This window comes from Choloepus didactylus, chromosome 4 (genome assembly GCF_015220235.1).
Source record: "Choloepus didactylus isolate mChoDid1 chromosome 4, mChoDid1.pri, whole genome shotgun sequence".
Lineage (NCBI taxonomy): Eukaryota > Metazoa > Chordata > Mammalia > Pilosa > Megalonychidae > Choloepus > Choloepus didactylus.
Genome location: NC_051310.1, coordinates 41,435,977 through 41,463,563, shown reverse-complemented (window position 1 = coordinate 41,463,563; position 27,587 = coordinate 41,435,977). Strand labels below are relative to the sequence as shown.

Below are 27,587 nucleotides of genomic sequence, written 5' to 3'. Positions count from 1 at the left end.
ACCTTTAGGTAGCAGTATAAAATATCACTTTATAAGTAGAAGCCAAACTTGTTTTACTTGTGGTTGGGGAAAAGCCACACAATCAATACTCCAACTCTCTAACAACACAGGGATGGACAGTGCTTGTGGCTGGGCCAAACCACCGAAAGAAAGAATTTCATCACTTCACCTTTAACAATGAAAAGGATGCTTCTGCTCTTCTGTGTAGAACATGGTTAAAAGTGCATTTCTCCATTTTTATTTGTGATATCATTCAAAATACTGATCCCCCTTTTTAATTCTCATCACCAAATACCTAGGGCCCAGATCTATTGCTCACATTCCTTAGAAAATCCTATCTTCTAAGATAGAGAATCAAGGGATTCCATTCCCCACAGATCTGCTCCTAGAATATTTTTCAAAAAGTAAAGCCAGGATCACACCTGTTAGAGAAATAAAAGACTAATACCACATTAGCAGGGCAGACCATGTGAAAAATGACTTATTTTTGAATCCTTTTTCTCCCATGAAAACATTTTAGATTAAAATTTGGCTGATTCACAGTGAAACATTAACTACAGTTATACTTAAATTGTTAGGTACACTCATTTTAAAATCCTTTGTGTACAGTGATGACATTTCCTTAATAGTTATTCTACAGAAAAACTGAGCATGTATAAATTCTAGCTCAGAATTTGGTTCTGCATAAAACTACCAGAGAGAAAAAAGTTAAGGCCCTAGTGTAGCAGTGAGGGTGGTGACAGAAAGGGCATTTAGGTCAGCCATGAAGTGTCCCCAAATCTGTCAATTTTATGGTGTGTAAAGATATTATTGGCTATGTGAAGTGTCATTAATAGTAGATTCCAGGAATGTCCACGTACTCAATTACTGGAATATCATATAGCATGTGTTCAAGTCACAGTGTGACCACTCTACATTAAATGTAAGATTCTCTGGTCCTTTTTTGTGGTCTTTTTCTCACCCTTATAGCTTCCATGCTGAAGGCTCTGAGAAGGACCTGAGGACTCCCAGAAAGAGTATTTGATCACTGCTAAGGAATCAGCTTGGTTGCTGGTGCAGACAGCTGCATCACCAGAAAGCCTTTTGTAATCTTTGTGCCAACAGTAGGTACAAACCTGGGAGCTACAGTTTAGATACACTTATGAGGCTGGAAACATGAAGTAAAAGCCTGTTAGCTACAGAGACCACAGCAAAATGTGTTCAGCACACATATAAACTTTCTTAAAATTCTTTGTGTAGCAGCCAGCTTGTTTTCAAACTGATAACAATGCAAGAAAATCCAATATTCAGAGATTAAAAAAAAAAAAAATCACTCGGGGGGAAAATATAACTAAAGAGCATTTATTTATTTCTTACTAAGACTTTATCTTGAGGACATAACTAAACTTTGTCACCACTCCCCACCCAATCTTGCAGAAAGGTTAGTTCAGTGAATGTTATAAAGCAGATAGAAACAGCTTGCAGGATTGGAACCAACGTTAACTGACAAAGAACAACTTTCATCTAAATCATCATAAAAATGTTTAAGTAAAAAAAAAAAAAAGGGAAAAGAGGGGGCAACAGGGGTTTCAGATTGAACAAGATCTTCACATTTCATCTCATACAGTCAATCCTGGCTAGAGTGTAACAAAATGGAAACAGGACTACTATAGTACAAAATTTCTACTACGGCACGCTGTACACACCTGTGTTCCAAGTCCACCCCCACCCTCCTAATGCTTCCAACTCAACTATTTCCCAGCCTGTTGGGCCTGCCGACGAAGAAGCACGTAGATCTTCTCTTTAATCCAGTCTTTGTTGTAAGGTTGGTATGTCTGGGTATCAGCTCGGTAACTGAGGAACAGAAAGGTAGTAAGCGATGTTACAGTGGTCAATTACTGCATGGTTTTAAAGCCCCAAATTATAATCACCCAAAGGCGGCATAGATGTGCAGATCTTCATACACGAACTTAATGAAAATTTAAAAGAGCTAACTACATAGCCTTGAATTTTAAGTGACAGGAACTTTAGATCATCTAGTACAATCTTATAGAGGAAGAAGAAACCAAGGCCTGGACGTGTTAAGTTAAATGTGCAGTGTGTTACATATCAACTTCATGACAGTGTGACCAGAAACCATTTGTCCTTTTTCCTATATAGTTACTATTTTTTATGATTCCTTTAATGATTAAAAACCTGCAAAAACAAAACAAAACAAAAAAACAAGCACTAGTATGAACTTCAGAGCTGATAAATAATGAAAAAACTAAGACGACTTCAATTTGTCTCCCCTTAAGTATAAAGAAAAGGGAATATTAAAGTCTGTATTTTAGAATTTGCTTTTTAAAATAAATAATGGTAGACCTGGACAGAGAACTATGGAGTATTATCAGAAGACATAAAGAACTTCAAAATGGCTCTTAAAGAATGGTCAGGAGAGCAAGGACTATATTAGCCGTAAACTTGTAAGGGGGACTACAAGGAGAGTCCAAGGGTTTTTAAAGCTCAAGGTATCACTCAATAGTCAATCGCTCAAGGTATCTTTGAAGATCTCAACAAATCGGGAGAAACATTCCAGCTGACCTAAAACTCCAATCCAGCAAGTTAAACAACAAATTCGTTTTTGGAGCCCAAAACTAAATCTATAGTATAAAAGAAGCAGACAATAAGTAATCAGATTTCACAAATACAAATCACAACCAGTGTTTCAAAGCATGTGCACCATCTGGTGGGAACATGCACAGCATCCAAGGAAGAACGAAGATGAAGTTTGCCTTTCTGGGGCCACTTAGTTCATGTACAAAGATACCTTAGGGATACCCTCAAATAACCAAAATACCTGATTTATCAACTATAATGTTGTTTCATACAGAAGTTTCATTTTTAACTTCTCAGAAAAAAAAATTATATATACATATAAATACAATGATAATAATACCTATTAAGTTACCAAATGCCAGGTATTGTTTTAAGTGCTTATCTGAATTAACTCATTTAATCCTATTTACAACCTTGTGAGTAGGTACAATTAATTATCCCTGCTTTTTACAGAAGAGGAAACCAAGGCTCAAAGAAGTGAAACAACTTAATAACTAAGTGACTGTGCAAGTAATAGAGCTTAAACATTCCTGACTCCAGAGTTCTTGCTGTTAAGCCACTGAGGTATAAACATAAGCTCCAATTTTTGGCAAGGAGAACAAACCCTAAAGCATAAATGCTTCACACCATTAACACCATGTTCTCCTCCAACGTTAAGTCCAGAATCAGGTTTCTTAAAAATGTGCATGCTTTCCATTTTATAAAATATTTAACCAGAAAAAAGAAACATTTGGCTTTTTACTAGTTTTCTTTTGTTACAATGAGAAGTATTCAAAAAAAATAAACAATTTTCTATGAACATCTTCTGTTCATGCTTCCTAGTAAATGCTAATCTACTCAACTTACTTCAAGGGGTGGCAGAAGACTATGGTATTTATTTTAGCACTGGAAGAGAACCAAAAAAGGAAGAACTGTAATGTCTGGCAGAAAAGCCTAATTATTTAGACTGTCTCCCCAATACAATCACTTTGGCTTGTGAACAGTTAGGAATCCATCAACTTGAATGCTACTTTCCAACTCATGAAATACTAATAATGCCTTCTTTATTGAAAGCTGTGTGTTGATGGCTATTAACTGGAACTTGAAAACAAGACAATTAAAATGATAAGTACATTAATAAAATCACTAGCTATTGGCATGGATGAATCTTTTAGCCTACTGTTATGGTTGATGAATCCAGATTTATACAAGAACAGAACCTGTGGATGTGAGCAGTGAAATCATCAGTATTTTCACTGATACCAAGATGTCCTCCTGATTAGAAGTACCTCCTCAATACAATTAACTAAGGACAAAAATGTCCCTTTGTCTCTAAGCAAGCAAGGAAAGCCTGAATATTCAAAAGACTGTTATTTAATCTTGAAAAAAGCTTATTTTAAAAAATATGGGTAAGAGAACAGTGAAGAAATTCACTGACTTTAAATATATGTAATACAAATCCTCCATGCTGAAATTTTAATATTCACACAGTTATTTTGCCCTGTGTTTAACCATGTCACAAAGTAGAAACATCTTTTTCCATTTCCTCTAATGTTGAGTCTTTTAAACAATCAATTTTAAAACGTCCTAGGTCACTGCCACAAAAATTTAACAAAAGCAATGAGTACACAATTTACAAACCAAAAATGGACTCTATCCCTGATCTGAGGAGTAAACAGCCCAAGTCACAATCCTTGATTAGGGAGAGAAGCAGGATGTGCTTACTGTCACAGGAAGTACCATGGCAGTCAGTGACCTCTTTGGAACATATGCATTATTTTTCCTGAATATTCAAAACAACGAAAGGGATATAACCGAAGTCATGTGGACAAAATTTTTCTAAATCCTAAATTTGATTTTGAAAGTTTTCAGAGGCCAAAAATTTTCAACATTAGAGACAGAAATGATGTCAGTGGAAAGAATTATCTTGGGAATAAAGAAATCTTTGTCCTATATTTTGCCTGAATGATGCAAATATCAGAAATCATTTTAGCATGCTAGATGTGGTTCCTGGTTTACATGTAATGGCATAAAGTTAGAAAAGTTGTATTCTGTCATTATGACATACATGCAATATGTTCCTGTTTGTAACTACTGTTTTACTTGGTGCAATTTTTATACTTTGGAAAAAAACACAAAACAAAACCCACTACCTTTTCATCTCATTTGTGGAATTTGAAACTCATACCATTCCACTTGTGGCAAATTTTAAAGAACTGACATACTCACCATAATTAAAAACAAATCCCAGTCTTGACCTTGTCAATCTAGTTAAAAACTGAATTCCTGCTATATACCTAATACTACCGTGCTAAGCACGCACTTGATCCTCACAAGTAATCCTCAAAGGTAGACATTATTCAAACGTTACAAACGAGGAAACTGAGTTATGATTATCAATATTAAGCTAACTTGCCCAAAGGAGTTAGTGAATGGTAGGGTGAGAATTCAAACTCAGCTATGTCTAATTCTGAAACTCCAGCTAGCATTAATCATTCCCTCCCAAGGTGAGCAAAACAACTTTAAGTAACTTTCCATCCACTGGGAAAAAATATCCTATCTCAAGCCATCAGGATTAGATACATGATGTCTCAGTAAGTGACTTTTATAAAATCACAAAAGTAACTATTAAAAAATAAAATCCACAATTAATTTACAAAATGAAGTGAGGATACGATATAAACTGCCACACATTACCTTTGTTAAAATCTTATTAAGTTCCAACTGAAACATCTAGTCAGTTTTTTAAGTTCAGGTGTGAAAATGTCCCAAAAGAAATATATCTAGGACAAAAATAGAAAAAACTCTGGCATTTTATCAAATAACTTCAAGACTTCTGAGAATTTAAGTTCCTGCAAAATTCAGCATGACCCCTATAAGTCATATCAGATTTTTTCAAGTTTGTTTAGACCATCTTATCAACTCAGAAAATAGTTCTGTAATGTTTAATCGCCAGGGAAAAGGAAAATTACCAATAACTTAAAAGCTACGCTCAAATCATATTATGTAAATGACACACATTTGTATCAACCAATATTTACTCCACACCAGCTATGTGCCAGGTAGTATTCCAGGCACTGGGGATAAAGCAATGAACAAAAATAAAGTTCCCTGTCCTCAGAGTTAAATACTACAAAGTAAATATATGCATTACTGGTGATTCCATACTCAGCAGATGATCCTGCCAATATCTAGGTCTCTCAGTTCCTTGAGCCCCTCTTCTCCAATAATCTCTCGTCCCGTCCTTCCTTAGCCATAACCCTAGATCCTTGTCATTACCAGTAATTACAATCTCTGAATTTCAAACACGCCATCTTCTGACCACTACTTCCTACTTTCCATCTCTACTATCCCAGCCTCAGCAATCCTCAGACCCCACTGGGACCTATAATTAATTTATCCTACTTCTATCTGTCTCTCCTCCCTCTAAATTTAATGGTTATTCAGCCATAATCCCTTGTACTCACCTTCTTTGCTAAATCTCCATCTGTGGATACACGGAAGGCCCCCTGGCTTAACAAACTATAGAGCAGGGCCTCCCCAAAGCTACAGATGTCTGAAGGCGGACACTGGAGCTAGGGAAAGGCCGAAAGCTTTGCACGTCTGAAAGCAGACTGCAATTTAGATGAGGGAATAATCTCTGAGCTCTTGCTGGGCTCCTTCCATGCTCCTGCCTCCTGCCCCCTGCTGTTTCCTGTCTAGCTCCCAAAGAAATTGTCCCTTAAGACTAAAGATATGTAAATACACCTCATGGCTTTGGAGAGAATGTACCCCTCCCTTATATACCTGCAGTCACGTAGGAGACTACCTTGTATGCTATAAAGACCTGTAGAAATAAGTAGAATAAAACTTTTTTTGCATGGACACTGAGGATGGAGTTGTGCTCCCGTTCTTTCACAATTGGTGCCCCATGTGAGGCTCACCAATCCTGACCAAGATGTTTGGAAGCTGCGCAGTAAGTACAAGCGAGTTGTCTCGCAGTGGGTCAGAAGTTTTCAGCTGCTCAACGATATGGGTCAGTCTCTCAGTGTTCCCTAGCGCCAGTATGTGTTAATTTTATGGCTGCTGCAGGCTACTGAAGCTTCTGTTTCAGAAGATTATTTGTACTCTGTATTGTATGATGTTGTTCAAAATAACCCTTTGTTTTCTGAGAAAGGCACATTAGACTTAGATGTGTGGAGCGCACTGGACAAAATTTAAAGTGCCATTTTGAGCGAGGACAAAAAGTTTCCTCTAAAACATTTCCTACATGGGCTCTTATTGGCACTGCCCTGGCCCCTCTTCATATTGCCGAGACTGAGAGTTCTAAAACTGAGGTCCCTGAAAGAGATACCACTGCTCTCTCCGATAAATGCCTCCTGCCTCCCAAGCCCTCGGTCCCCATACCGCCAGCCGATAAAGGCGGCGGGGAAATGACCATGGCCTCACTCCTTCCCCTTGCTCCTTTATCGCCGCCTTCATGGCCGCCGCTGGCGCTGCCGCCACTGCCACCACAGCTGCCTTACCTCCCTAAAAGTGCTGCACCAGTTTTGCAACGCTGTCTTCATAAGACAGCATTAGCCAGAGATTCTGTTTGCCCCATTATGCCTAACCAGTTGTCCAGAAATTTTTCCTAGAGTACCGGGACTAGGAAGTCCAGATGAAAGTGCCTGCCACACAGAAACACCAAATGCATCTGAGTTAAGGTAGCTTTACGGTTGGGACTTTCCGCGTTGGGTAAGTGTGTAATCGTTTGTTTACTGTCTTCACTTTGCTTTCTTTTATTTCAACTAGTCTATTATGTAGTAAAGCTAATTAATCCAAGAGTCATGCATGCAAACTCAGTGGGTTTCAGCCGCACTCACTATAACCCAAGATTTATAATTCCTTTAAATTTTGTGCAGTTTGCACAGTTTGCATTTGTGTGAAAAACCAGTAACATTTAAACAGCTCCTACTCCTATGTTCAGTCCTATGTTGCTGTTGTTCAGCCATGGGAAACTCTCAAAACGTGCCAGTTACATCTTCCTTAAAAACTATTCTTAATAATTGGTCTGAATTTAAAAAATGTCATTAAAATTGTTAATGAGCTATAGCTGCAGCCAGCTGGCCTTTATGTGTGGTATGGCTAGCTATAGAAAACTGTCTCAAAAAAGACAAAGAAATCTGTAAGTTAAAAGAAAAGTTAACAGTTTAAAAAATATGCAGACTTCCATCTCTGCTTTAATATCAAGACTTCAAAAGCAATTAAAAAAATATAATGATAATGTAAATGTGCTAGCCTGTTTTTAAATTAAGAAGTCAAAAAGACCTAGTCAAAAGGGTCCGTACAAAACCTAAAACTGCTGAAAGAACATCAAAAGTAACTAATACAATTTAAAAATCAGCAAAAGTGTAAATTGTCAAACCAGTATCATAAAATAATATCTCTACTAAGAAATCTGATAATGAGAACTTTAACTCCCTCTCTCTATAAAGAATGTTTTGTTTTGAATATTTAGCATCATTCTACCAAGTTTGATTTTGATGGTTAAAAGCCTGTTGTATAGAAGGTATAAAGAAAGTTTTTCTCATTAAGGGAAAAAGGCAAGTAGCTTTGTCCTAAATGACTGATTGTTTAGGAATATAAAATAAAGCCTGGAAGGACAGAGATGTGGGATGAAGCTTAGATGGATACAGAAAATCGTAGGTTTGTAGAAACTGGAAAATTTATTCCTGTAGTCAAGGTTGAAAAATAGGTACAGAAAGCTGTGAAAAGTTTGTGAAAACAATTATTTCTGTGGTCAAAGTTTAAAAATGGTAAAAACTAGTAATAACACTGCTTAACAATAAAACCTCACAACTTAAAGAAAAAAAAAAGGTGGTTTTACAAAACAAAATAGCATATTTTAACCACCACTCAAAGCAGTAATTAATATTCAATGTTGTGGGTATGTGCCTAATAATGAACAAAATATAAACATTCCTCACCATACTGCAAGCTCCTTATATTATGGTCTCATGCTGTTTTTATTAAGAAAAAGGTTTCCTTAAATTATTAAGGTGTTATCTCTTGATAAAAAGTTATACAAGTGTTTTTCTAAATAATAAGTATAGGATGCAAAAGTCTCTTTTATCAAAATAACTTCTTACACTCAGTGTATGTTAAGTTTATCATATTCTTGGTTGTTTAAAAATAGTCTTCTCACTTTTAAAAAAGGCTAAGTCTTTTCCTTAACTTTAACTAAATAAAAAATATATATATACTGTTTCAAACCTAATAACTTTTAACATTTTGCTTTCTCAAGGTCAAACTCCAAAGAATATCTTTTTATTCCCAATAGTTACAAAAAATCATTCTTTCACCTTAGAAAAATAAACTACTAAAAAATAATTAAATTCATGCAGTATGTTACAAATTGCAGAAAAAATGTTTAGACAATGTTATAAAAATTAAAAACTTCTAAACTTCTTTTGGTTACTAATGTGCATAACATCAAACAACAATATAATACTAATAATTATAATTTCAGTTATTTTTAAAAGGTTATCTGTCACAAAACAGCCCAGTGGAACCCTGAAGCCCACCGTCTTGCTTCCCAGAGGACCGATGATGCTGTAACAACTGTACAAAGAAGATAACCTCCCAAAGCAGACTCCAGTGCAAATGGACCAGCCTAAGACGACGTGGCACCTGTTCCCGAATCCCCCATGATATCCCTATGAATAAGTTTCATGTCACTACACCAAATTGTAATCATAATAAAAAGGGGGGAGATGTGGAGACTCGGAAGGACCCCTGGCTTAACAAACTATAGAGCAGAGCCTCCCCAAAGCTACAGATGTCTGAAGGCGGACACTGGAGCTAGGGAAAGGCCAAAAGCTTTGCACGTCTGAAAGCAGACTGCAATTTAGATGAGGGAATAATCTCTGAGCTCTTGCTGGGCTCCTTCCATGCTCCTGTCTCCTGCCCCCTGCTGTTTCCTGTCTAGCTCCCAAAGAAATTGTCCCTTAAGACTAAAGATATGTAAATATACCTCATGGCTTTGGAGAGAATGTACCCCTCCCTTATATACCTGCAGACAGTCACGTAGGAGACTACCTTGTATGCTATAAAGACCTGTAGAAATAAGTAGAATAAAACTTTCTTTTTGCATGGACACTGAGGACAGAGTCGTGCTCCCATTCTTTCACATCCATCTACTCCCCATCCAAGGTAAAAGGGACTAGATAAAAAACAATAATTACAATGACTCATTTCACTTTAAATTCATTACCAGGTACCCCAGAGAACACTTAACACTTTCCAGAAATCACACATTCCCCCAATCCCCTCACTCTCCCACCCCTCCTAGACTATTTCTTACTCTCTTTTCTTTAAAAACCTCCAACGCCTCCTCCCCTATTCTCAATTTCAAATGGTGTTCTTGCTTCCTAGTTTCCTGAGATGACAGAAGCACTCAGAAAATAATCTTCCCAAGCTTCCATATCTACCTGCCCTCCCTCTTTTACTACTGAACTGTTAAGATCTTAGCATTAAAACCATCAAGTTTTTACTTAGATCATCCCATCAGCTTGCACACTTAACATTATTTCTCCCCCTTAAAAAAAACCAAAAACAAAAAAACTTTCCTCCTTCAGGTATAACCCCAGTTCTCTGCTCTCCTTTAGCACAAAAATAATTTGTATCAATAACCTACTTATCACAACTACCACTAAAGAGCATAATGTTAATCGCAACATTTTTGGATGATAGACTAAGTGAAAGTAGAGCTAATTTTACAGAGAAATTAGAGGCACCTTATAATAAGGTAATCTTTAGGCTGCAGGTATTTATTACATACCAGGTACTGTGCTGGCTGCTGAAAGAACAGCAGTAGAAAACACAAGTTTCCTGTACTGGCTGCCTACCATTCCTCTCTTCTCATACTCTTAAACTCACTGAAATCTGTAAAGACTTTACTCTCACTACTCTATCAAAATTGCCAATCAAAGTCACCAAAAACTCCACAGTGCTAAACCCAGGGGTTGATTCTCAGTCCTCATTTATCTGACCTAGCAGTAATATGAAACAGATTAAAACCTCCTTGAAACACTTCTGAATTATTTCTAGGCTGTCACCTCTCCCTCCCCATTACCTTTCCAATTTTATCTCCTCCAACTCCCTGCCCCCCAGCTTCCTTGCTGACTTGAAACATGCCAGGCACTCTCCTTATTTGGGACCGTTTCACAAGCTGTTCTCTCTGGTACATTCTTCAGGCATCTGCATGGCTTATCACTCACCAAAGTCTGTGATCAAACATCAACATCTCATTTAACCAATTCCCAGTCAACCTAAGGAAAACTGCAACCCACCTTCCAGGCCCTCCGCATCCTCCACCCCACCGTTTTTATCTATGGTACCTAACTCCTCTTAATCTGTTATAACCTACTTATCTATTTTGGTATGTCTCTCCCCACTAGAATGTAAGCTTTTTAAGAGCAGGAACTGTTCATCTGCTCTATTCACTGATGAATTCCCAGTGCCTAGAACATACCTGGAATATAATCAGCACTCAATAAATATTTGATGAATGAACACACATGTTCTCTTTGTGTATATACATATATATATATATATATATATATATATATATGTGTGAAACTGTAAGATCAACTACAGACCTCACAAAACAACAAAACATAATAATTGCAGCTCTATTGGCCTCTTACAGTTTTCTGAGGTTATTTATATTGAAAAAATTATAATAAAACTTTCTTATCAACACATTTCATTAAAGACCAGAAAGGAATGGCTTGAATGTTTTGAGTGAGCAAAGTAAAATGGCTAAAACTGAAAGATAATGAAGAGATGTCTTTCAAAAACCTGATGAAACACTTGTTTTCATCAGGATCTTTTGGAGAGACAGCACAGATGATCCAGAGAGTACCTGTGAGTAGGAACTGTGTTTCCCACTACTGTTCTTTCAGCCTCTAGCACAATGGGCTGAAGATTACCCATTTTAAAGTGCCTCTAATTTCCTCTGTAAAATTAGCTCTACTTCCACTTAGTTTATCATCCCAAAATGTTGAAATTACGTCTAAATCACATTTTGCTCTTTGGTAGTAGTGGTGGTAAGTAGGTTATTGATACAAATTATTTTAACAAACATGTTAGGAAAAAAAAATTGACAAAGCTCTGAGAATAATGTACCAAAATATACATTTAACAAAGTTCAGATTTAATTAATTTCATTTCAGTTCTACATATATTTAAAGTTTTAAAAACACTGTCACAAAAAGAATAATCTTAGTTTTCACCCAAAGCTGATTGCTTTAGGACAAAGACTATAAGGCAAAAAAATAAGATTATTTGCTATAAGGAACAAGGAATGAGGAGCCTGAACATCTTAATTAGCATCCTCTATGCACACTAACTGCATAAATTAGCTAAATCCTTGAGATTTTCCTATGCCTTCAGTGCTAAAAATATGTTGCCAACTTAATTTATGATCTATAAGTAGATGAAATACTAATTAGTATATAGTATTCAAAAGCAAAAATCAGTATCAGGCACATAGCGAATTAACAATACTATAAATCACCTTGAGACAATGAGTAAATGATAAAATACAAGAGAAATGGTGTCTAATACTTACACAAGGCAGCTGAGGTCTGCCAGATCATCAATAAAATCAAACAACTGACTGATATCATATGTGATAGAGGGACTGTTGGGATTCATTCTCTTCAGATGTTCTTCATACATTTTACAAACACCTAAAAAAGGGAGGAAAAACCCAAGATCTTATAATTGCATAAACTTCCAGGTATGAATAGTATTATATGCCGAAATAATAAGATTTACTTTTATAAAGTTGGGCTGGGGAAAGGATGTTGGATTGATAGGCTTCAATTATTGATATTAGAAAATACTCTTTTATTTTGTTAATTCACTAGATAATTATTTTGTGCCTTAATAATAAAGTGATTACTTTAAACAACTGGATCTTAAGAGACTTTAAGGACTTGTCATCTGATGTCAAGTGATAACACTGTGGGCCTTATTACATACTCAATAAATAAATATTACTAAAGCCTCAGTAAACTAAAAAAAGTACCACACTTGGGAAATGATGGATGACAAATGAATGCTTTCCTATTTGGCTTTCAAATTCTGATGCAATGAAAAAAATCCTGATAAAAATGAGCAAGGAGAGACAGGATTAACTTAACAGGGTATTTAAGGGTCTGAGCTCTGGATTCAGACAGACTTAAATTCCAGCTCTACTCTTTAAAGCTGTGAAACCTTGGGCAAATGACTCAAATTCCCTGGGGTAACAACATTACCTCTTCACAGACTTGTGAGGATAATGTGAGATAATGCATATAAATCATCCTCACAATATAACTACCATCTATGTATCCAGCCAGGAGCAAGATACGGATATCCACTCTTACCACTTCTATTTAGCATTGTACTGGAGGTTCTAGCCAGGACAATTAGGCAAGAAAAAGAAGTAAGAGGCATTCCAATTAGAAAGGAAGAAACACAGCTATCTCTTATTTGTAGATAACATGATCCTATATATAGAAAATCCTAAAGAATCCCCACACACAAAATATACCATATACAAAAACCTATTCTATTTCCATACACTAGCAATCAACATCTGAAACTGAAATTAGGAAAACAATTACATTTACAAATGTACCAAAAAGGAATAAAATTCATAGGAATAAATTTAACAAAAGAAGTGCAAGACTTGTACACTGAAAACTACAAAACATCATTGAAGAAATTAAAGACCTAAATAAATGGAAAGAAAGCCTATGTTCAAGGACTGGAAGACTTAAAATTCCTAAGATGGCAATATCTTCAAAATGATATATAGATTCAATGCAATCTCTATCAAAATCCCAGCAAAGTCCGAGCTTTTGCAGAAATTGATAGGCAATTTGATCTGGAAGTGCAACGGACCCATAACAACCAAAATAATATTGACAAAGAACAATGCTGGGGGATTAACATTTACTGATATCAAAACTCACCATAAAGCTAAAGTAATCAAGACTGTGTGATACTGGCACATAAATCAATGGAAGAGCGAATCCAGAAATGAACCCTCACACTTAGAGACAATTCATTTTTTCGATCAGGATGTCAAAATAATTCAGTGAGGGAAAGAACAGTCTTTTCAACAAATTATGCTGGGACAACTGGATAACTACACCCAAAAGAATGACTATAATTCATCCATAAAAAGGAGTGAAGTTCTGATACATGAACCAACATGGATGAACCTCAGAAACATGCTAAATAAAAGCCTGACACAAAAGGTCACATATCACATGATTCCATTTATACGAAATGTCCAGGACAGGTAAACCCACAGAGACAGAATGTACACTGGTGGTTGCCTGGGGACTGGGGAAGGGAGGAATGGGGAGTGACCATTAAAAAAAGGCACTGACAGACCTATTTGGTATTCTTTCTTTTGAAGAATATCTCAATGCAAGGTGAGCATTAATGTTTGGTATGTTTGCTTAAGATGCAGATAAAAGTTAGGCTTCATTAAAATCAGCAAAGGTTTTTAAAGAGTACTGCAGAATCGAAGACCAAACATGATAATACAGGCACAGTAACAATCTGCTAAGGCAGCATGTACCCAATGTCCGCCTTACTGAGAAGAATGTGAGCAGAAGAATGGATGTGAAAAGGCAATCAGAACAAGAGACTTGCTCGTCTTTAAAATTAGAGAATCTGATGACAACCATAAAAGAAAGGTACCAGCTACCTAGAAGCTATCTCTGATTATTATTGGTAGTTTTTCCCATGGGCCTACCCATTATTGGCTTTAAATGGACAAATTTTTGAGTCTAATTCAGTTAGTTTTGAATAATCAACAGATTCAGAGACAAGCCTTACAGCAAGAACAAAATGGGTATAAATATCTTTATAGGAAGAAGCAAAGAATGAACAATTTGATAAAAAGCATGTGGCAGAGTGCACAACTGCTTTACTCCACGTAATGATTAATCATAAGGATGAATCCAATTTGTGAAACCCAAGCTATGTGCTCTTGTCTAATGCTTTATCCAGCAAGGAAACATTGGGGACTAAGTTCCCTACAAGGTAGTACTGGCTTAACAAATGCATAATATATCACACTGGTGTTCTCTTGCCTTTATTCTCTGAGTTAATTCTTATTTTCTAACAATCTTCTGATGGGCTATAGCTGAATATAAAAGACTTAACTCTACAGTGTTTTGAGTGTGACCAGACTCTATAAGGGGTGTTTGAAAAATACTTGCATAATATATAAAATAGCAAAAGGCTTTGGAAAATCATTCACTAATTTTATTTGTTTATATAAACATATATGAACTTGATAAAGAAAAATAATATTTACAGAAAAAAACTGTACATATAAATAATGTTTAAAATACTCAGCAAATCTATTCCTAAATATCTACTTTCCCTGCTTAAATTAACAGAGCATAAAATTTGGAGGAAAATACAAATCCAGTTCCTAAATGAAACATATTCTAATAGTGAATGTCAGGGGAAAAAAACAAAAACAAAAAAAAATCGCAAAGATCTCTTCCCCTCGATTACTGATAAACTCACCTTCCATGCACTCATTCACAGATTCATAGTCAGCGTAAGTTCTGCCTTCTGGCCTCTTGGTAGGCTGTACCAGCAAGATGGTATGAGACTACAGGGGAAAAAGTGATTTTATGTAAGTTTCTAACTCATATTTGAGAAATTCATGGTATGACATAAAAATCCCCATAAAAATAATGACACAATTGTTGGCTATTAAAACATAAAGTTGGGGTGCTCACCCTGCCTTTGCCCAAATGTGGCCTTAGAGGTTGGACTCATAAGGTCTCCATTAGTTCCCGAGTCCTTGACTGCTTCTTCCTCAATCTCCTATTACATTTATGGCCTGTACATAACTGGCATAAGCTACCTTGTACTGCTTTCTTTTCTATCTTTTCTCCCAACTAGATTATAAATTGTGTTAGGCTTTCTATCTCCATTAGTCACTTTTCATCTCCAGTCCCATTAAGTCCCTAATAAAAACTCAGTTGTGGGCTAATTAAAGGAGAGAAAAGGGGAAACACTATAATAATTGCCAGCACTTTATCAACCTATTTTTTTTCCACTTCCAACAACAGTGGAGTCACATCTTATTCAGGGGTTAGACACTAACATCAAGGTATAAAGTAAAACTAGCAATAGAAAATTAATATTATATTAAAATAGTTAATATTACTCTGAAAACACATTAAACTATTCACCTAGTGGATGATTCACCTTACTGGGCTATGCTTTACCAAAATCAGTATTTTTAAACACTAAAGCCACATAAAATGGTTAGATGATCACACTAAAATGTGCATATGCCTGAAGAACTGCAGACTTACACCTTCCATCTCAAGCTTACCCTGGGCGTGTTTAAGTTAGTGGATCCATTATAGGGATTCTCAACCTCTGCACTATGGACACTTTGGGCTTGATGATTATTTGTTGTGGGGGGTTGTGCTGTGCATTGTATGGCAGGATGCTTAGTGGCACCCCTGGCCTCTACCTACTGCATACCATTGTAAAGTTGTGACAACCAAATACATCTCCAGATGTTTTGTCCCTCAGCAGACAAAACTGCACCTGGCTGAGAAACACTGGTCTGCTGAAATAATTTCCCCAACGATTTTTGTGAAGTATGCAAGGTTGATTAATTAAATTCAAGTATGACGTATCCACAGTAAACCCAATCTCAAATCAAACCAAACATTCTTTTCTTTCACTGTACTAGTATTTCTAGGCAAAAAAAATCTCATTATAACAGGACCACCAAGTTATTTTTAAATGATCAGAACTTTTAACAATCTACAAAGTGGAGTTGAAATAGCTGATTCCCAGATTTTATAAATAAGCAACTGAAAAGTAGTACTTCAAAGGCAATAAGCAAAGTGAAAGGTTATCATACTCCTCCCTCTTCATCAAGAACTAAGTCATTCTGATGAAAAGCTTGGGACGGTTTAAAATCAAAATAGCACCTGGTGTCAAAAGAGGAAGGGTAATTAACCTCCTCTCATCTATAACGGCCTGCATACAATCAGAACCTTTTATAAATAGTAATTAAAGTAAAAGTTAGATAAAGCATTACTGTAGATTGTTTTATAAAGTTTTTGTAAACCATCCAACCAAAAAAAGCTGTTTCACTGGTTCATTTGTTGAGAAGGAAATAGTTTTATAAAAACCACATTAACATTTCTGCAATAGGGCTTGTCCTATACATTAGCTATACCAGTTGCTTCCATATTAATTTTGTTCTTTTTATGATGCAAACTAAAGGACTAATTTATATGAAAGGATAACATAGGAAACATAGGGAAACGGCTATACCGTACGCTGTTTTTTATATTCAGTCTTAAACTGAGTACCTGAGCAAAGCTTATATTTTCAATACAGACTGCCCAAAGACAAGGATTAAAAACTATTAAGAACATAAGACTAAATTCACAAAACTGTAGTCAAAATAGTTATCATTTTAAAGTGTCAGCTCTTTCCTGCTACCAATTTTTTAGGATCATAATACTTCCCAAACTGGTTTGGGTCACTTTCTTATTGGAACAGTTTTCAGAACCTTTTGAATTTATTTTATTAAAGATCCAAACATAATTGTCTTTAACAGTTTTCCTTTCTTCTGGGCAGATCTGGTCTTTGCAGTCCTTATGGTTTTTCTTGGGGGAATGACCCATACAAAAACACACACACACACATCTTGATTCCTATTTATCACAATATGAAACAAAGATTGTAAAAACCCAAATCAGGATAAAAGGCGTTCAAACCAATAATAATTCACTTCAATTACAAATTCTAGTTTTTAATTCTATTCACAGTATAAGGAAATATCACTGATATCTTTCCAACCAGATAGGTTGTTGCTATTAATTGCTGTCATTTTCTTTTTAATTTAAGCATCTTAACAAAATAGCAAATAGCGACATAAAGGCAAGAGAAAAGAAACTCATAAAGATAAAATGACTTGCTCAAAGTCACATTGCTAGTTATAGCAAAATCGGGACTGGAAACCTAGTCTTCTTAGAAAAATACAACTTGAGCGAGTTTCCTAGTTAACAATTACTGAATTGGTAATTACAAAACCAGCAAACAGAAAACGAAAGTTGAAGTGTGGAACTAACCCTGAGTCCTCATAAACTCTGTGAGCATCTCTTTTTTGTTAAATAAAACAAAAAACAAACTCCACTCACTCAATTACCATCCCGGTCAGATTCTAAGGGACCCAGGCCCTCTACTGAGCGTCTCTTTTAAGCCTCCGGCCCCAAAAGACTATAAATAAGGTTAACAACAGGGACGGACTGAAGGAAACGTCAAATGGACTATCTACGGGTCTTGGGAAAGAAAGTGTCCCAAAACAGAAAAACCAACAACAAAAAAGACAAAGCACAGGAAAACAAAGGGGAATGGTTGCGAAAAACACTACAAACGCGACCCCTCTTGGCCCACATGATGGGTGCAATAGGTTGACTAGGTCAGCTTCTAGTATAGTTTGTCACAAATCTCTCAGCCATTGTTCCTACAGTGAACTAGAGCTGAGCTTTGGAAGTGAAAGCGCACCATCCCCACGCTTCCCTACAGCAAGCAACAGACAGGAGAAAGCGCATCCCAGGCCCACGTAGCGCCTCGCCGGAGCCAGCGAGCAGGCGCGCAAATGCTTGGGCGGAACCGGACTCCAGGGCCTAGAGCCAGGCCCCGCGTCTCCGCGGCGGGAAGGGGAAGAGTCCACCCACGCGCTGGAGAAACGGGGAGCCAGCACGCTCGCGCTGGATGCGGGAGCTTGGGTGATGTTCGGGTATGGGGTCGCCCTGGAGACCCGGGACTCGGGAAGCCGCTGAGGCCTTTCTCACCATCGCGCCAAACTCCTTCACTGCAGCCGCTGCCGACACCGCCACCGCACACGAGCTTAGACTCAACGCCGCCAACAGCCAATCCCCGCGAGAGAAGCCGCCGGAAGTCGTCAGCAGCTCACCGCGAAAGAACCTTTGGAGCATAGAAGCGCACATATTTCCGGCTGCTAGAGCAGATACTGCTTGTTTCAGCCATCTTGAATAAGGGCAGTTGGATATTCCACGGAATGTTTCGGGGCTAGAGAATCTTTTTTTTTTTCCAAGACGTCGTCGCCCGTATTCTGTTTGTTACATGTACTGCTTGAGTAATCACAGTATAAGACAGTGCACGTGTACGCCTTCACTTGCCCTACTCAAAAATGGCGGCGGTATAAGCCTCTAGGGCCATAGGTCGGCTGTAACCCGGAAGTGCCCTTCTAGAGGTGGAGGCGGCGAGGCAATCCGGAAGTGGATGAAATGAAGAGGTGCCACTTGGCGGCCATGGCTGCTGTAGTATCGGCGACTCCGGGTCAAGGCCCGGCAGAATGGAGTACTATGAGCAGCACCGGGTGTAGGGCAGAGACTGCTTTGTATCAGCTTAGTTGCTAAACCTGTAAGACTCATCGTTAAAGACCTTCAGGACTCCTTTCCCCATCCTAGACTTGGAGGAGTTTGCCGGGACTGGTGGGCTGGTCGCAGCCCTGGGAGGACCACCCGCTGGGTAGCCCCTAGGGGGATAGGGGCACCAGGAGAACGAACAGGTTCGCTTGGGTGATCCTCCTTTTCCTGCTGCCGCCTGAGACGTTCTCTGTGGAGGGAGTACCTCCGTTGTGCCACCTCCTTCCGACGACTGAAGAAATTTCTCGTTCGCACATTTTATTTTCCCCGTTGACTTTTCCATCTCTATCGGTTAACCCACGGGAATTCAGTCATTGGCATCTGGGGACCCAGGGCAGGGGCAGGGACCTAAGATTGCTGAGAGTTCTTTCTGGTGCTAACATCCGTAAAAAGGTCGTTTCCAGGCACGTTCAGGAAGGTGCCTCGTGAACACATCTGCTGGTGGGAAGGCCGAAAGAACTGGAAAGTACCTGTTCTCTTGGAACCACTACACGTGTTTAATATCCTAAGTATCTTTTGAAGTCACTGAGTTTTGTGGTGGTGGGTTTTGAATAAAGGAGGGCAGAATGGATGATTTCATCTCCATTAGTCTACTGTCTGTGGCTATGTTGGTGGGATGTTACGTGGCTGGAATCATTCCCTTGGCTGTTAATTTCTCAGAGGTAAGATATTTTCAATTTTCTGTCAGCTCTCAGGATGGCTGCTAGGAAGTAGTAACAGTTGTAAAGGGAAGCTGCTTCCCACGTTAATCTCAGAGCTGAAGAGCTCATTAAGGAAGACTATCCTTTAAAAACACACGTAGCATTTAATAATAGAAACAAACCTCATTCATATTCAGCACCAGAGCCTGGGGTATTCTGAACTCCTTGAAATTGTCTACAAAAATTTGGGGCTCTTCATTTTCATGGAGAGAAGCACTATAACATTCTTTTGATTCCAGGAGGTTCCAAGGAATCAAGGTTCCAGATTGCTGTCGAGAAAAGTAGAGAATATTATTTTGTCCATGAGTTGAAATTAGTATAACTTCTCTTTTTGAGAAAGTCAAGCAGATGTTTCTTGAGGAAAGCCAAGTTTTTGGATGCCTGTACAAAAATGAGTACAAGGGAAAAAAAATTAGGTTATTGTTAACTTAATTTTCCTTTTAAAGGAGAGTGTTGAAATGGCTATTCTAAAGTTTTCAAATCTGTTTGCTTAGAAATGAATTTTTTGCTAATATGTTCTGACATTTTGGTTTATTTATTTGGCTATTTGTCATTCTTTGAACAAATTTTAACTGACAGAGGGGGATGAAGGTTGGATGAAAGCTTTATTCAATGAAAATGTGGTTAGGTTCTTTAGAGCACAGTGTTCAGAGATTTAGGAGGAAAAAACTACCAGATTCAGAGAGAACAGGATTTCATGAATATTTCCTGGAGCTCAGGAATAAAATAGTAAAATAGGTCCTAGCTTCACTTCCAGTCCTGAAAGTGTTTATGAAGGAAAAAGGACAGTTGTATGGCCTAGTAAGAAGGAAAGGTATAGATGAGGTGTGAGGAAGGATTTGAAGAAACCTGAGGGAAGAGAAGGCTAGGCAGGTGAAACAAATAGCCTGTGGTTAGGGAAGAAGATGGGACTATGCATTAGAATTTGAGGGACTGTAAAGCCCATAGCCAAATGGAAGGGAGGCTTGAATTGCTGCTTCTCCTTTTCCATTTCCCTTTTTATCTGTACCCCTCAGTATCCAAAGATAATAATGAGCTAACAGTTTTTTGGCCATGTACATTATCTAACATCATTTTTAAAAATCTAGGTACAGCTGAGGAAACAGGCTCAGACAGATTGTATAGTTTGAACAAGTTCATGCAGTGTGTTAGAAGCAAAGCTGTTTTCTGCAGTTGGCTAGAGCTGAGTAGCAGCTGATTGTCACAGTTCCATGGCCTTTGAAGCCTATTTCACTCATTTGGGTGACCTGCCCACCCTGTACTTTGGGATCCTGCTATATTGCATCAAACTTAAACCATATATTCTTATAAACTATATTAAAATTGAATTGACAGTATTACAGCTGGTATTTGTGAGGATTGGGGTGGTTTATATATTTGAAAACTTACTGAGGTAACATTTATCAGGAATTATTAATTCAAATAAGCAACAGATAAAATCTTTTTTTCTATAAAATGCTTAGGACTTCTCCAAATTCAGTATTTTCTCAAACAATCTTGAATGATTATTATAATGTGTAAGTATTTGCTAGTTTTTTTCTTGCTGAAAGGAAAGGTCTACATGAGTGGTGTTTTTAACCAGGCCATTAATAAAGAAAATTCGTATGCCAAGTCATTTATGACTTTTGAAGTTGGTGGTCAAGTGGTCTTTTCCAACACTAGGTCTTCAAATGCTATACATCAGCATTCATAATATCTTTATTTTTTACAGCAGGAGCAATGCATTTTGAGAATAAAAACGCAAGTTATACATAAGATAATCAAAGATTTTAGAATTAAAAAAACTAAGTATTTTTAAAAAACAAATTATATTATTATTATAGATCAGTGTCTTGTGAAACTAGTGAAGTGATAAATTTGTAAAAGTAAACTTCATTCATGGGGACAGGGAAGCAGAAAATAGCTCCCCAAGAAAATAGCAAATAGCTCCCCAAACTTCTAAATTGGTGAAACGACTTTCCTTTTTAAGGAAGTCTATCTTTTCTTAGGGACTAGCGTTTTTATAAATAAGAGGACCAAGTAAACCTAATTTATTTTGCAGTTGACTTTCCATGAAGACATATGCTTTTTATTCATGTTCTTAATCTAGCTGCTGCTTTGTCATTCACTATTTTTTCTTCAGAATTTCTCAGAGTAGGAATAAAGGCCAAGTGATCAATAAAACCATTAATTATGGCAGAATTAGTATTCAGAAATGTGTTAAAATGAAGCTGTCTGAAATTGTGTTAGCAGTGGTGCACACTTGCCACATCTTTCTGTTAAGAGGTTTATGTGGCACTATTTTCTCTTTTTGCTTTCTCCAACATTCCTCACCCCAAAAACAACCATCCTTAATGCTTTTGTGACCTTCTTTGCCTCTTTATGATCCTGGTGACTTTATTTTTGTGCCTAGATAATTTATAAAACAAAGAAAACAATCTCTTATTCTCAAATACAATTATAAAGAACTCTGATTATCAAGATGCTCTCTTCTTCAGCACAGGGAAGGAGGAAAATGAAACTTGTAAAGGAGGCCAAGATCTGCCTTAGGAAAATGAGGTCCTGTCTGTTAGACTCACTAGTTTAGCACTCATGTTTTTTTAGATTCATTTAATGAGCAGTTTGGCTCAAAATAATGCCACAGAAGTAGGTTGAGATTCTATAAGTTAAGATTTGCAGCTGCTCTGGATGATGAGTGAAATTTAGATTTAAACCAGTGGACAAAGTGGGGTTTTAGATTGATTGTTTTTGGATTATTATTTACCTGAACATGTTTCCTTGTCACAGAGCTGATGACAGAGAGCAAGCTGTGTTTCATCAGAACTCTAGAAAAGTGTTCATCAGATGATCTGGGGAAGGACCAGTTTTTGTTTTTGTTTAATTTCCATCTCATTGCAGAAAAATACATTTGTAAAATACCATCAGAGTGAAATAGGAAAATGAAGTGGGGAAAAAAAGATACAAAATGCAGGACCAAATGTGTTGTTATTAGATTCAACAGACAATTACTCTATCCTATTGCTGTGAAAATTCCTGAAGGCTTTCTCTCAGTTTCTGTATTCTTCTAGTTGAAGCATATTCTACAGAGTATAATATAGCATACTCTAGAGAGTTATATAATGGCACAGTTTTCATATGTTAAATCAGTTTAAATCCATAGGTATGCAGGTAAAACTGGTGCTACTCTTACTTCAGTAAAGAATTTAGGATAATTAATGATGCACTAATTTCAAAAGGAAATGTCTAAGACAGATAATGTAGTTCAAAATCAATGTCACTACTGAGCTATTTAACTTCCAAGTCTTTTCTGTTGTGAGGATAAAACAATATAAGCATGGGGCTTAGCGAACTGTGTCTATAGAACAAAATAAGAGCTTTTGAAATTTTGAGGATTCTCAATGCTGATTGCAAAAACTTTGAGATTTGGTCTGATTTATAATTTTCAAAACTTTTATTTTGGAACAGACTTTTAGTAACTGATATCTCCCCATCCCCCACCATTTACTGAACCCTTCTCTGCAGCTTGCTTGGAATCTGAAAGGCATTCCTATTCCACTTGGAGAGGCCAGGGCTTTTCCTCCAGCCTCCCTGCTTCATAGTATTTTTTTTAATATTTAACTTTCTTTTGTTCATTATACTCTTTCTCATTTTAATCTGTGTTTTGTTCTTTTGTGTTTTAAAGTTTCGTTTTGTGTCTGATTATAATAACTGGCTCATTCATAATTATCTGTGGGGCTTGGAGTTGCCTTCAAATCAAAGGCCTATTGTGTCTGAAGAACACATTTGTTCAGTATGCCTTTTCTCCAACAAGTTGTTCTGTTTAAAGTAGGTTTGACAGTTGCATTTTTAAGGACTTTTGCATTGTCCGGTACAGTAACTTTTTATTCTCTTACGATTAGGCAATAGGTTTTTTTGTCTGTTTGAAATTTAATTTTTAAATTCTAACATTTTAAACTTTGCATTCTCTGTAATTCTTCCAGATCTGAAAAGCAGTCAATAACTTAGTCTTTCCTCAGATTTGAACTGCAGATTATTGTCAAATAAAGATCTTTGTTGATAAAACTAAATTTGAATCAAATAAAATCTGGATACAATCTGATTCAGTATTACTTTCTTGAAAAACCCTCCTTCCTCCAGGATAATATATGGGTAAACATCATGGAAACTTATCTGCAGAATAATATTAAAGATAGTTAATGTTTATTGTGCCAGTCACTGATGTGCATTATCTCATGTAATTTTCAAGACAAGACTATCAATAGATACTGTTAAACTTCACTTTACAAATGAGCAAACTAAGGCTTTGTAACTAAGGGTTTGTAACTAAGTCACTTTGAGTCCCTGTGCCAAAGTACTTTAGGTGATATTGCCTTTCCTAATGAACACAGTTTAAACAGAAGGAATGAAAATATGGTGGCACCTTTCACTCCCCTAATTAGGAGCATCTTTAACAATTCTAACATTTTACCACAGTGGATCTTCTGCCTTATGCTTAGTTTGTGTAGCAGAATCTGAAACCCCAGAGGTAACCCCATCTCCAAATACCAACAAAACCTACAAGAATGCATTGAATGTCTGAGATAACTTTTAAATTACCCCCCCACCCCCGAATTGGAATTGGGGCCTCTTCTTCAAGCACTCTATCTCATTCCTAGGCTAGCTGCTGCTCCTTATTTATGCTATTCCTGTATTCTTTAGAGTTCTCTTTTATTAGCCAATTCCTCATTACCTCAGTCCCTTGTTAGAGTTATTCTTTATATTAAACTTTCCCTGTTCAAATTACTTCTGGCTTCTGTTTCCTGATTGGATCCTGACTTATACAGCTAGGAAATAGGTCATAAAATCAAATGACTACTGAGGCTGAACAGTCCTTCAGGCCTCGGGTAAAACAGTCCAAGTGTCCTTACATATGGCAGCTGAGTTTCAGTGTCATCACCTGGGAGACGTTAGGGAGGGGTGAAAACTGGTGAACTGAAGAGTGCATGCCATTGATAATACCAGCCCCAGTGTTGCCAAATCTGTTTTTCAGAAGCTGGAAATCTGGATTTTTATGTGAAATCTCCCAAATTTTATATTTTGGCTACTAATTCAAACATTATTACATTGCTGTGGGGGCAATCCATGTTTGTGAGATGTCAGTTTTAGAACCTATGGGCTGGATGATCTGATTTCTAAGCCCTCTGGAAACTAGAAACAGTGCATTAGAAGGGGTGGGGAGCAAGTGGAGGAAATAAGTCACAGCATGCCAGCAAGGGAGGAGACTGCAAAACATTTCAAATGATTACAAACCTCAAAGCCCAGTTGTTTAGAGTCATTTAATTAAGTGGTTAACACCTCTTGCTCGCATTAAGGCCAATCACAATACAATAATTAATAACAGCTGTGGTGCCAACTTATGTGGCAGGTTCTGTGTTGATTTTAATAGTAAACTTGGAAGAAGTCTTGTCCTGTTTCATAGATGAGGAAACTGAGCCTCAAAATTTATTCAAGTACAAACACACTATATTATATAGTCTCTAGTTAATTAATAAAACTTTTTTTTTTAATCTTGGCTAGATGAGTAATATAGCCCTTGGTAGAAATTTTAGAAAATATGATATTAAAATCATCTATAATCCCACTGTCCAGTGAGAATCACTAGTAACATTTTCATTAGTTTCCAGTTTTGTTTTTTTTTTTCTATTTATTGCATTCTTAACATGGCTGATTTGTGGTTTATATAATTGTATATTCTTTTTTTACTGGGTAGTGTATCATAAGATTTTCCTTTATCATTAAAAACTTGTTCTAGGTAATTTTTAATGTCTTTATTACATTCAGCTGTTTTATATACTGAAATTCTTATTAAGCATTTGTTTTTGTTTTTGCTGTAATAATGATGTTGAGATGAATATTTTGATGGCTAAAGCTATGACTGTATTTCATATTATTTCCTGAGAGGTAAAATGATAGGGTCAAAGGGTATAAATGTTCTTAAGAAGGCTTCCAATTTATATTACCAAATTGTAAAAATCTTCATTAAAAAAAGTGTGATGACTGCATTCTCAAAAACACTGAGACTTACAATTGTTAATTTTTAAAGTCTTTGCTAATTTGATAGAGAAAAAGGTACTTATTATTTTAATTTGCTCATTTCATTTGAACTCATATATTAATATGATATTTATTGCCAGTATTTTCCCAGATTGTTTCCCAGATTGTGAGCCTTTAACTTTTAATGTGTTTTGATGCATGGATTTTTGTTTCCCTTTCTTTTCTTAGTAGTCACATTGAACAGTCTTATCATGGGATTCCCATTTCTTTTAAGTTTAGGAAGGCCTTTTATGTGAAAGAAAAATACATTAGTCATGTTTTCTAAGATTGGAGGAAGTAGTATTAATAAAGTAGTTGCTTGTTTTTACCTTCTAGAAGTTGTTAAGTAACCTTTATCTTAAATGAATTAGAAAAGGGTGTGCCACTTGCAAACTGGCAAATACAGTAACATTGTTCATTGGAACTTTTATCCAAGTGTCTGGGTTTGGTTTTGTTATTCTTGCATGCTTTGGATGATGCCAAAAGATAAGTAATAATGACAGTTACTCTGGGCCAGGCACTGTGCTAAGTGTACTAGTAAGATCATACATGATAGTAGTAGTAGCAGCAGCCACCGCCCTTTCTTACAGATGAGGACACTGAAGCACATTAAAGTTAAAGAACTTGCCTGGGTTCACACACCTGCTACTTAGCCAGTAAGCTTTTTAACATCTTGTCTCAGTTAAAGAGAACTTGAAAAACAAAGTTCAGATTTGAGTTTGTTTCATTATCTGTTACTTACACTTGTAGTAGCAAAATTGACATTGGGAAATCTCTCCTTGATATACATTAGATTCATTTATAAGAATATGGAAAAAGCCTTTGTTGCCCAAACAAGAGTAGCTCTGTGCCCTAAGACATTTCATCTCAACTGCTTAGAGCTTTGAAGTTTTATAGTAGAGATGCACTGTTAAATTTTTAGGAAGCACTAGTTGATGCTTTCCATACTAAAATGAGCATGGTACGAGGAGGATTGAAATAAACTCTTTTCAGTATTAAATTTAAAAATTGTTGTCTTATATTTAGTTGAACCAGACAATTTGAATTATTTTTAAGAGCAAGGAAAAAAAACTATTTAACTACCTTGGTGTTTGCCAAGAAAATTAAACTGACTTCAAAGCTTTATGCTGATAGTTAATGATGTTGAGTACAAGCTGTTCATCTAATAAATACCTCTGGTCAGTCCTTTGGCTCAGGCAGTCTACAGTAGTGAAATTGCAAAATCAAATGATATAAAACCAAATGGCATTGCAGAGTTCATGCCTCTCCTGAGCAAATACTTCATTTCTCTGACAGAAACTATTGCTTTGGGAACTCTTTTCATCTTGAACTACACTTGGAATTTGTAGTTCTTCATTTAAATACACTCTTTGAGTGATTTACCATAAGCAATAGAGAAAACCTTCCAGCATTTTGTTAACTTGTATGTATATAATACAATTTTGAGATTAGATCCCAACTTGTGAATTTGGGTAAAAATATAGCCATGTAAATAACTTGGAACTGTATCTCTAGTGCTTGAAATACATTGAGTCTAAAAGTGATTTAGGTATTTAAGAGAATATTTTAAATAAAAGTTGAAACTGCAACCCATGGCAGTGATGCTTATTTTTTTAACAACTGATTCTTGATTTTATCAGAAGTGTTACCTTTATAATACTGATCATTATGAAAAGGCTTGTAGACATTTACCAAGTTGGTGAAGGTCCTGTAGGACAAACTTGTCACTTCTCTGAAGATTGAAAAAAATGACTGAACAAGGTTTTGAAGTCCTCGGAAAAAAATAGATGCCATTTAAGAT

At 36.6% G+C, this 27,587-nt stretch overlaps 2 protein-coding genes across 3 annotated transcripts in view; one reads left to right on the top strand and one right to left on the bottom strand.

Moving 5' to 3' along the window:
* Positions 1-1,320: 1,320 nt before the first annotated feature.
* Positions 1,321-18,549, bottom strand: ERH (ERH mRNA splicing and mitosis factor). The gene is made up of 4 exons (XM_037832444.1): positions 18,438-18,549; positions 15,124-15,211; positions 12,152-12,272; positions 1,321-1,833 (listed from the first exon to the last, which is right to left on the bottom strand). Exons 1-4 carry the CDS (start codon positions 18,438-18,440, stop codon positions 1,731-1,733), a joined length of 315 nt encoding a protein of 104 aa, XP_037688372.1. The 5' UTR covers positions 18,441-18,549; the 3' UTR covers positions 1,321-1,730.
* A 344-nt stretch (positions 18,550-18,893) lies between these two features.
* SLC39A9 (solute carrier family 39 member 9) overlaps positions 18,894-27,587 on the top strand; it is a 105,200-nt gene continuing 96,506 nt past the window's right edge. For both annotated transcript variants that reach the window (XR_005216299.1, XM_037832442.1), the window contains exon 1: positions 18,894-19,696. Coding sequence is in view for 1 of the 2 variants with exons in the window: in XM_037832442.1 (XP_037688370.1) it covers positions 19,601-19,696 (96 nt within the window). In the remaining variant the exon portion in view is untranslated. The remainder of the gene's footprint in view (positions 19,697-27,587) is intronic.

Coding starts and splice junctions, on each gene's coding strand:
- ERH (XM_037832444.1), bottom strand. Junction 12,273..15,123: donor TGTGAATGAGTGCATGGAAG/GTGAGTTTATCA, acceptor TCCCTTTTTTAG/GTGTTTGTAAAATGTATGAA. Junction 1,834..12,151: donor GCAGACCTCAGCTGCCTTGT/GTAAGTATTAGA, acceptor TCTGTTCCTCAG/TTACCGAGCTGATACCCAGA.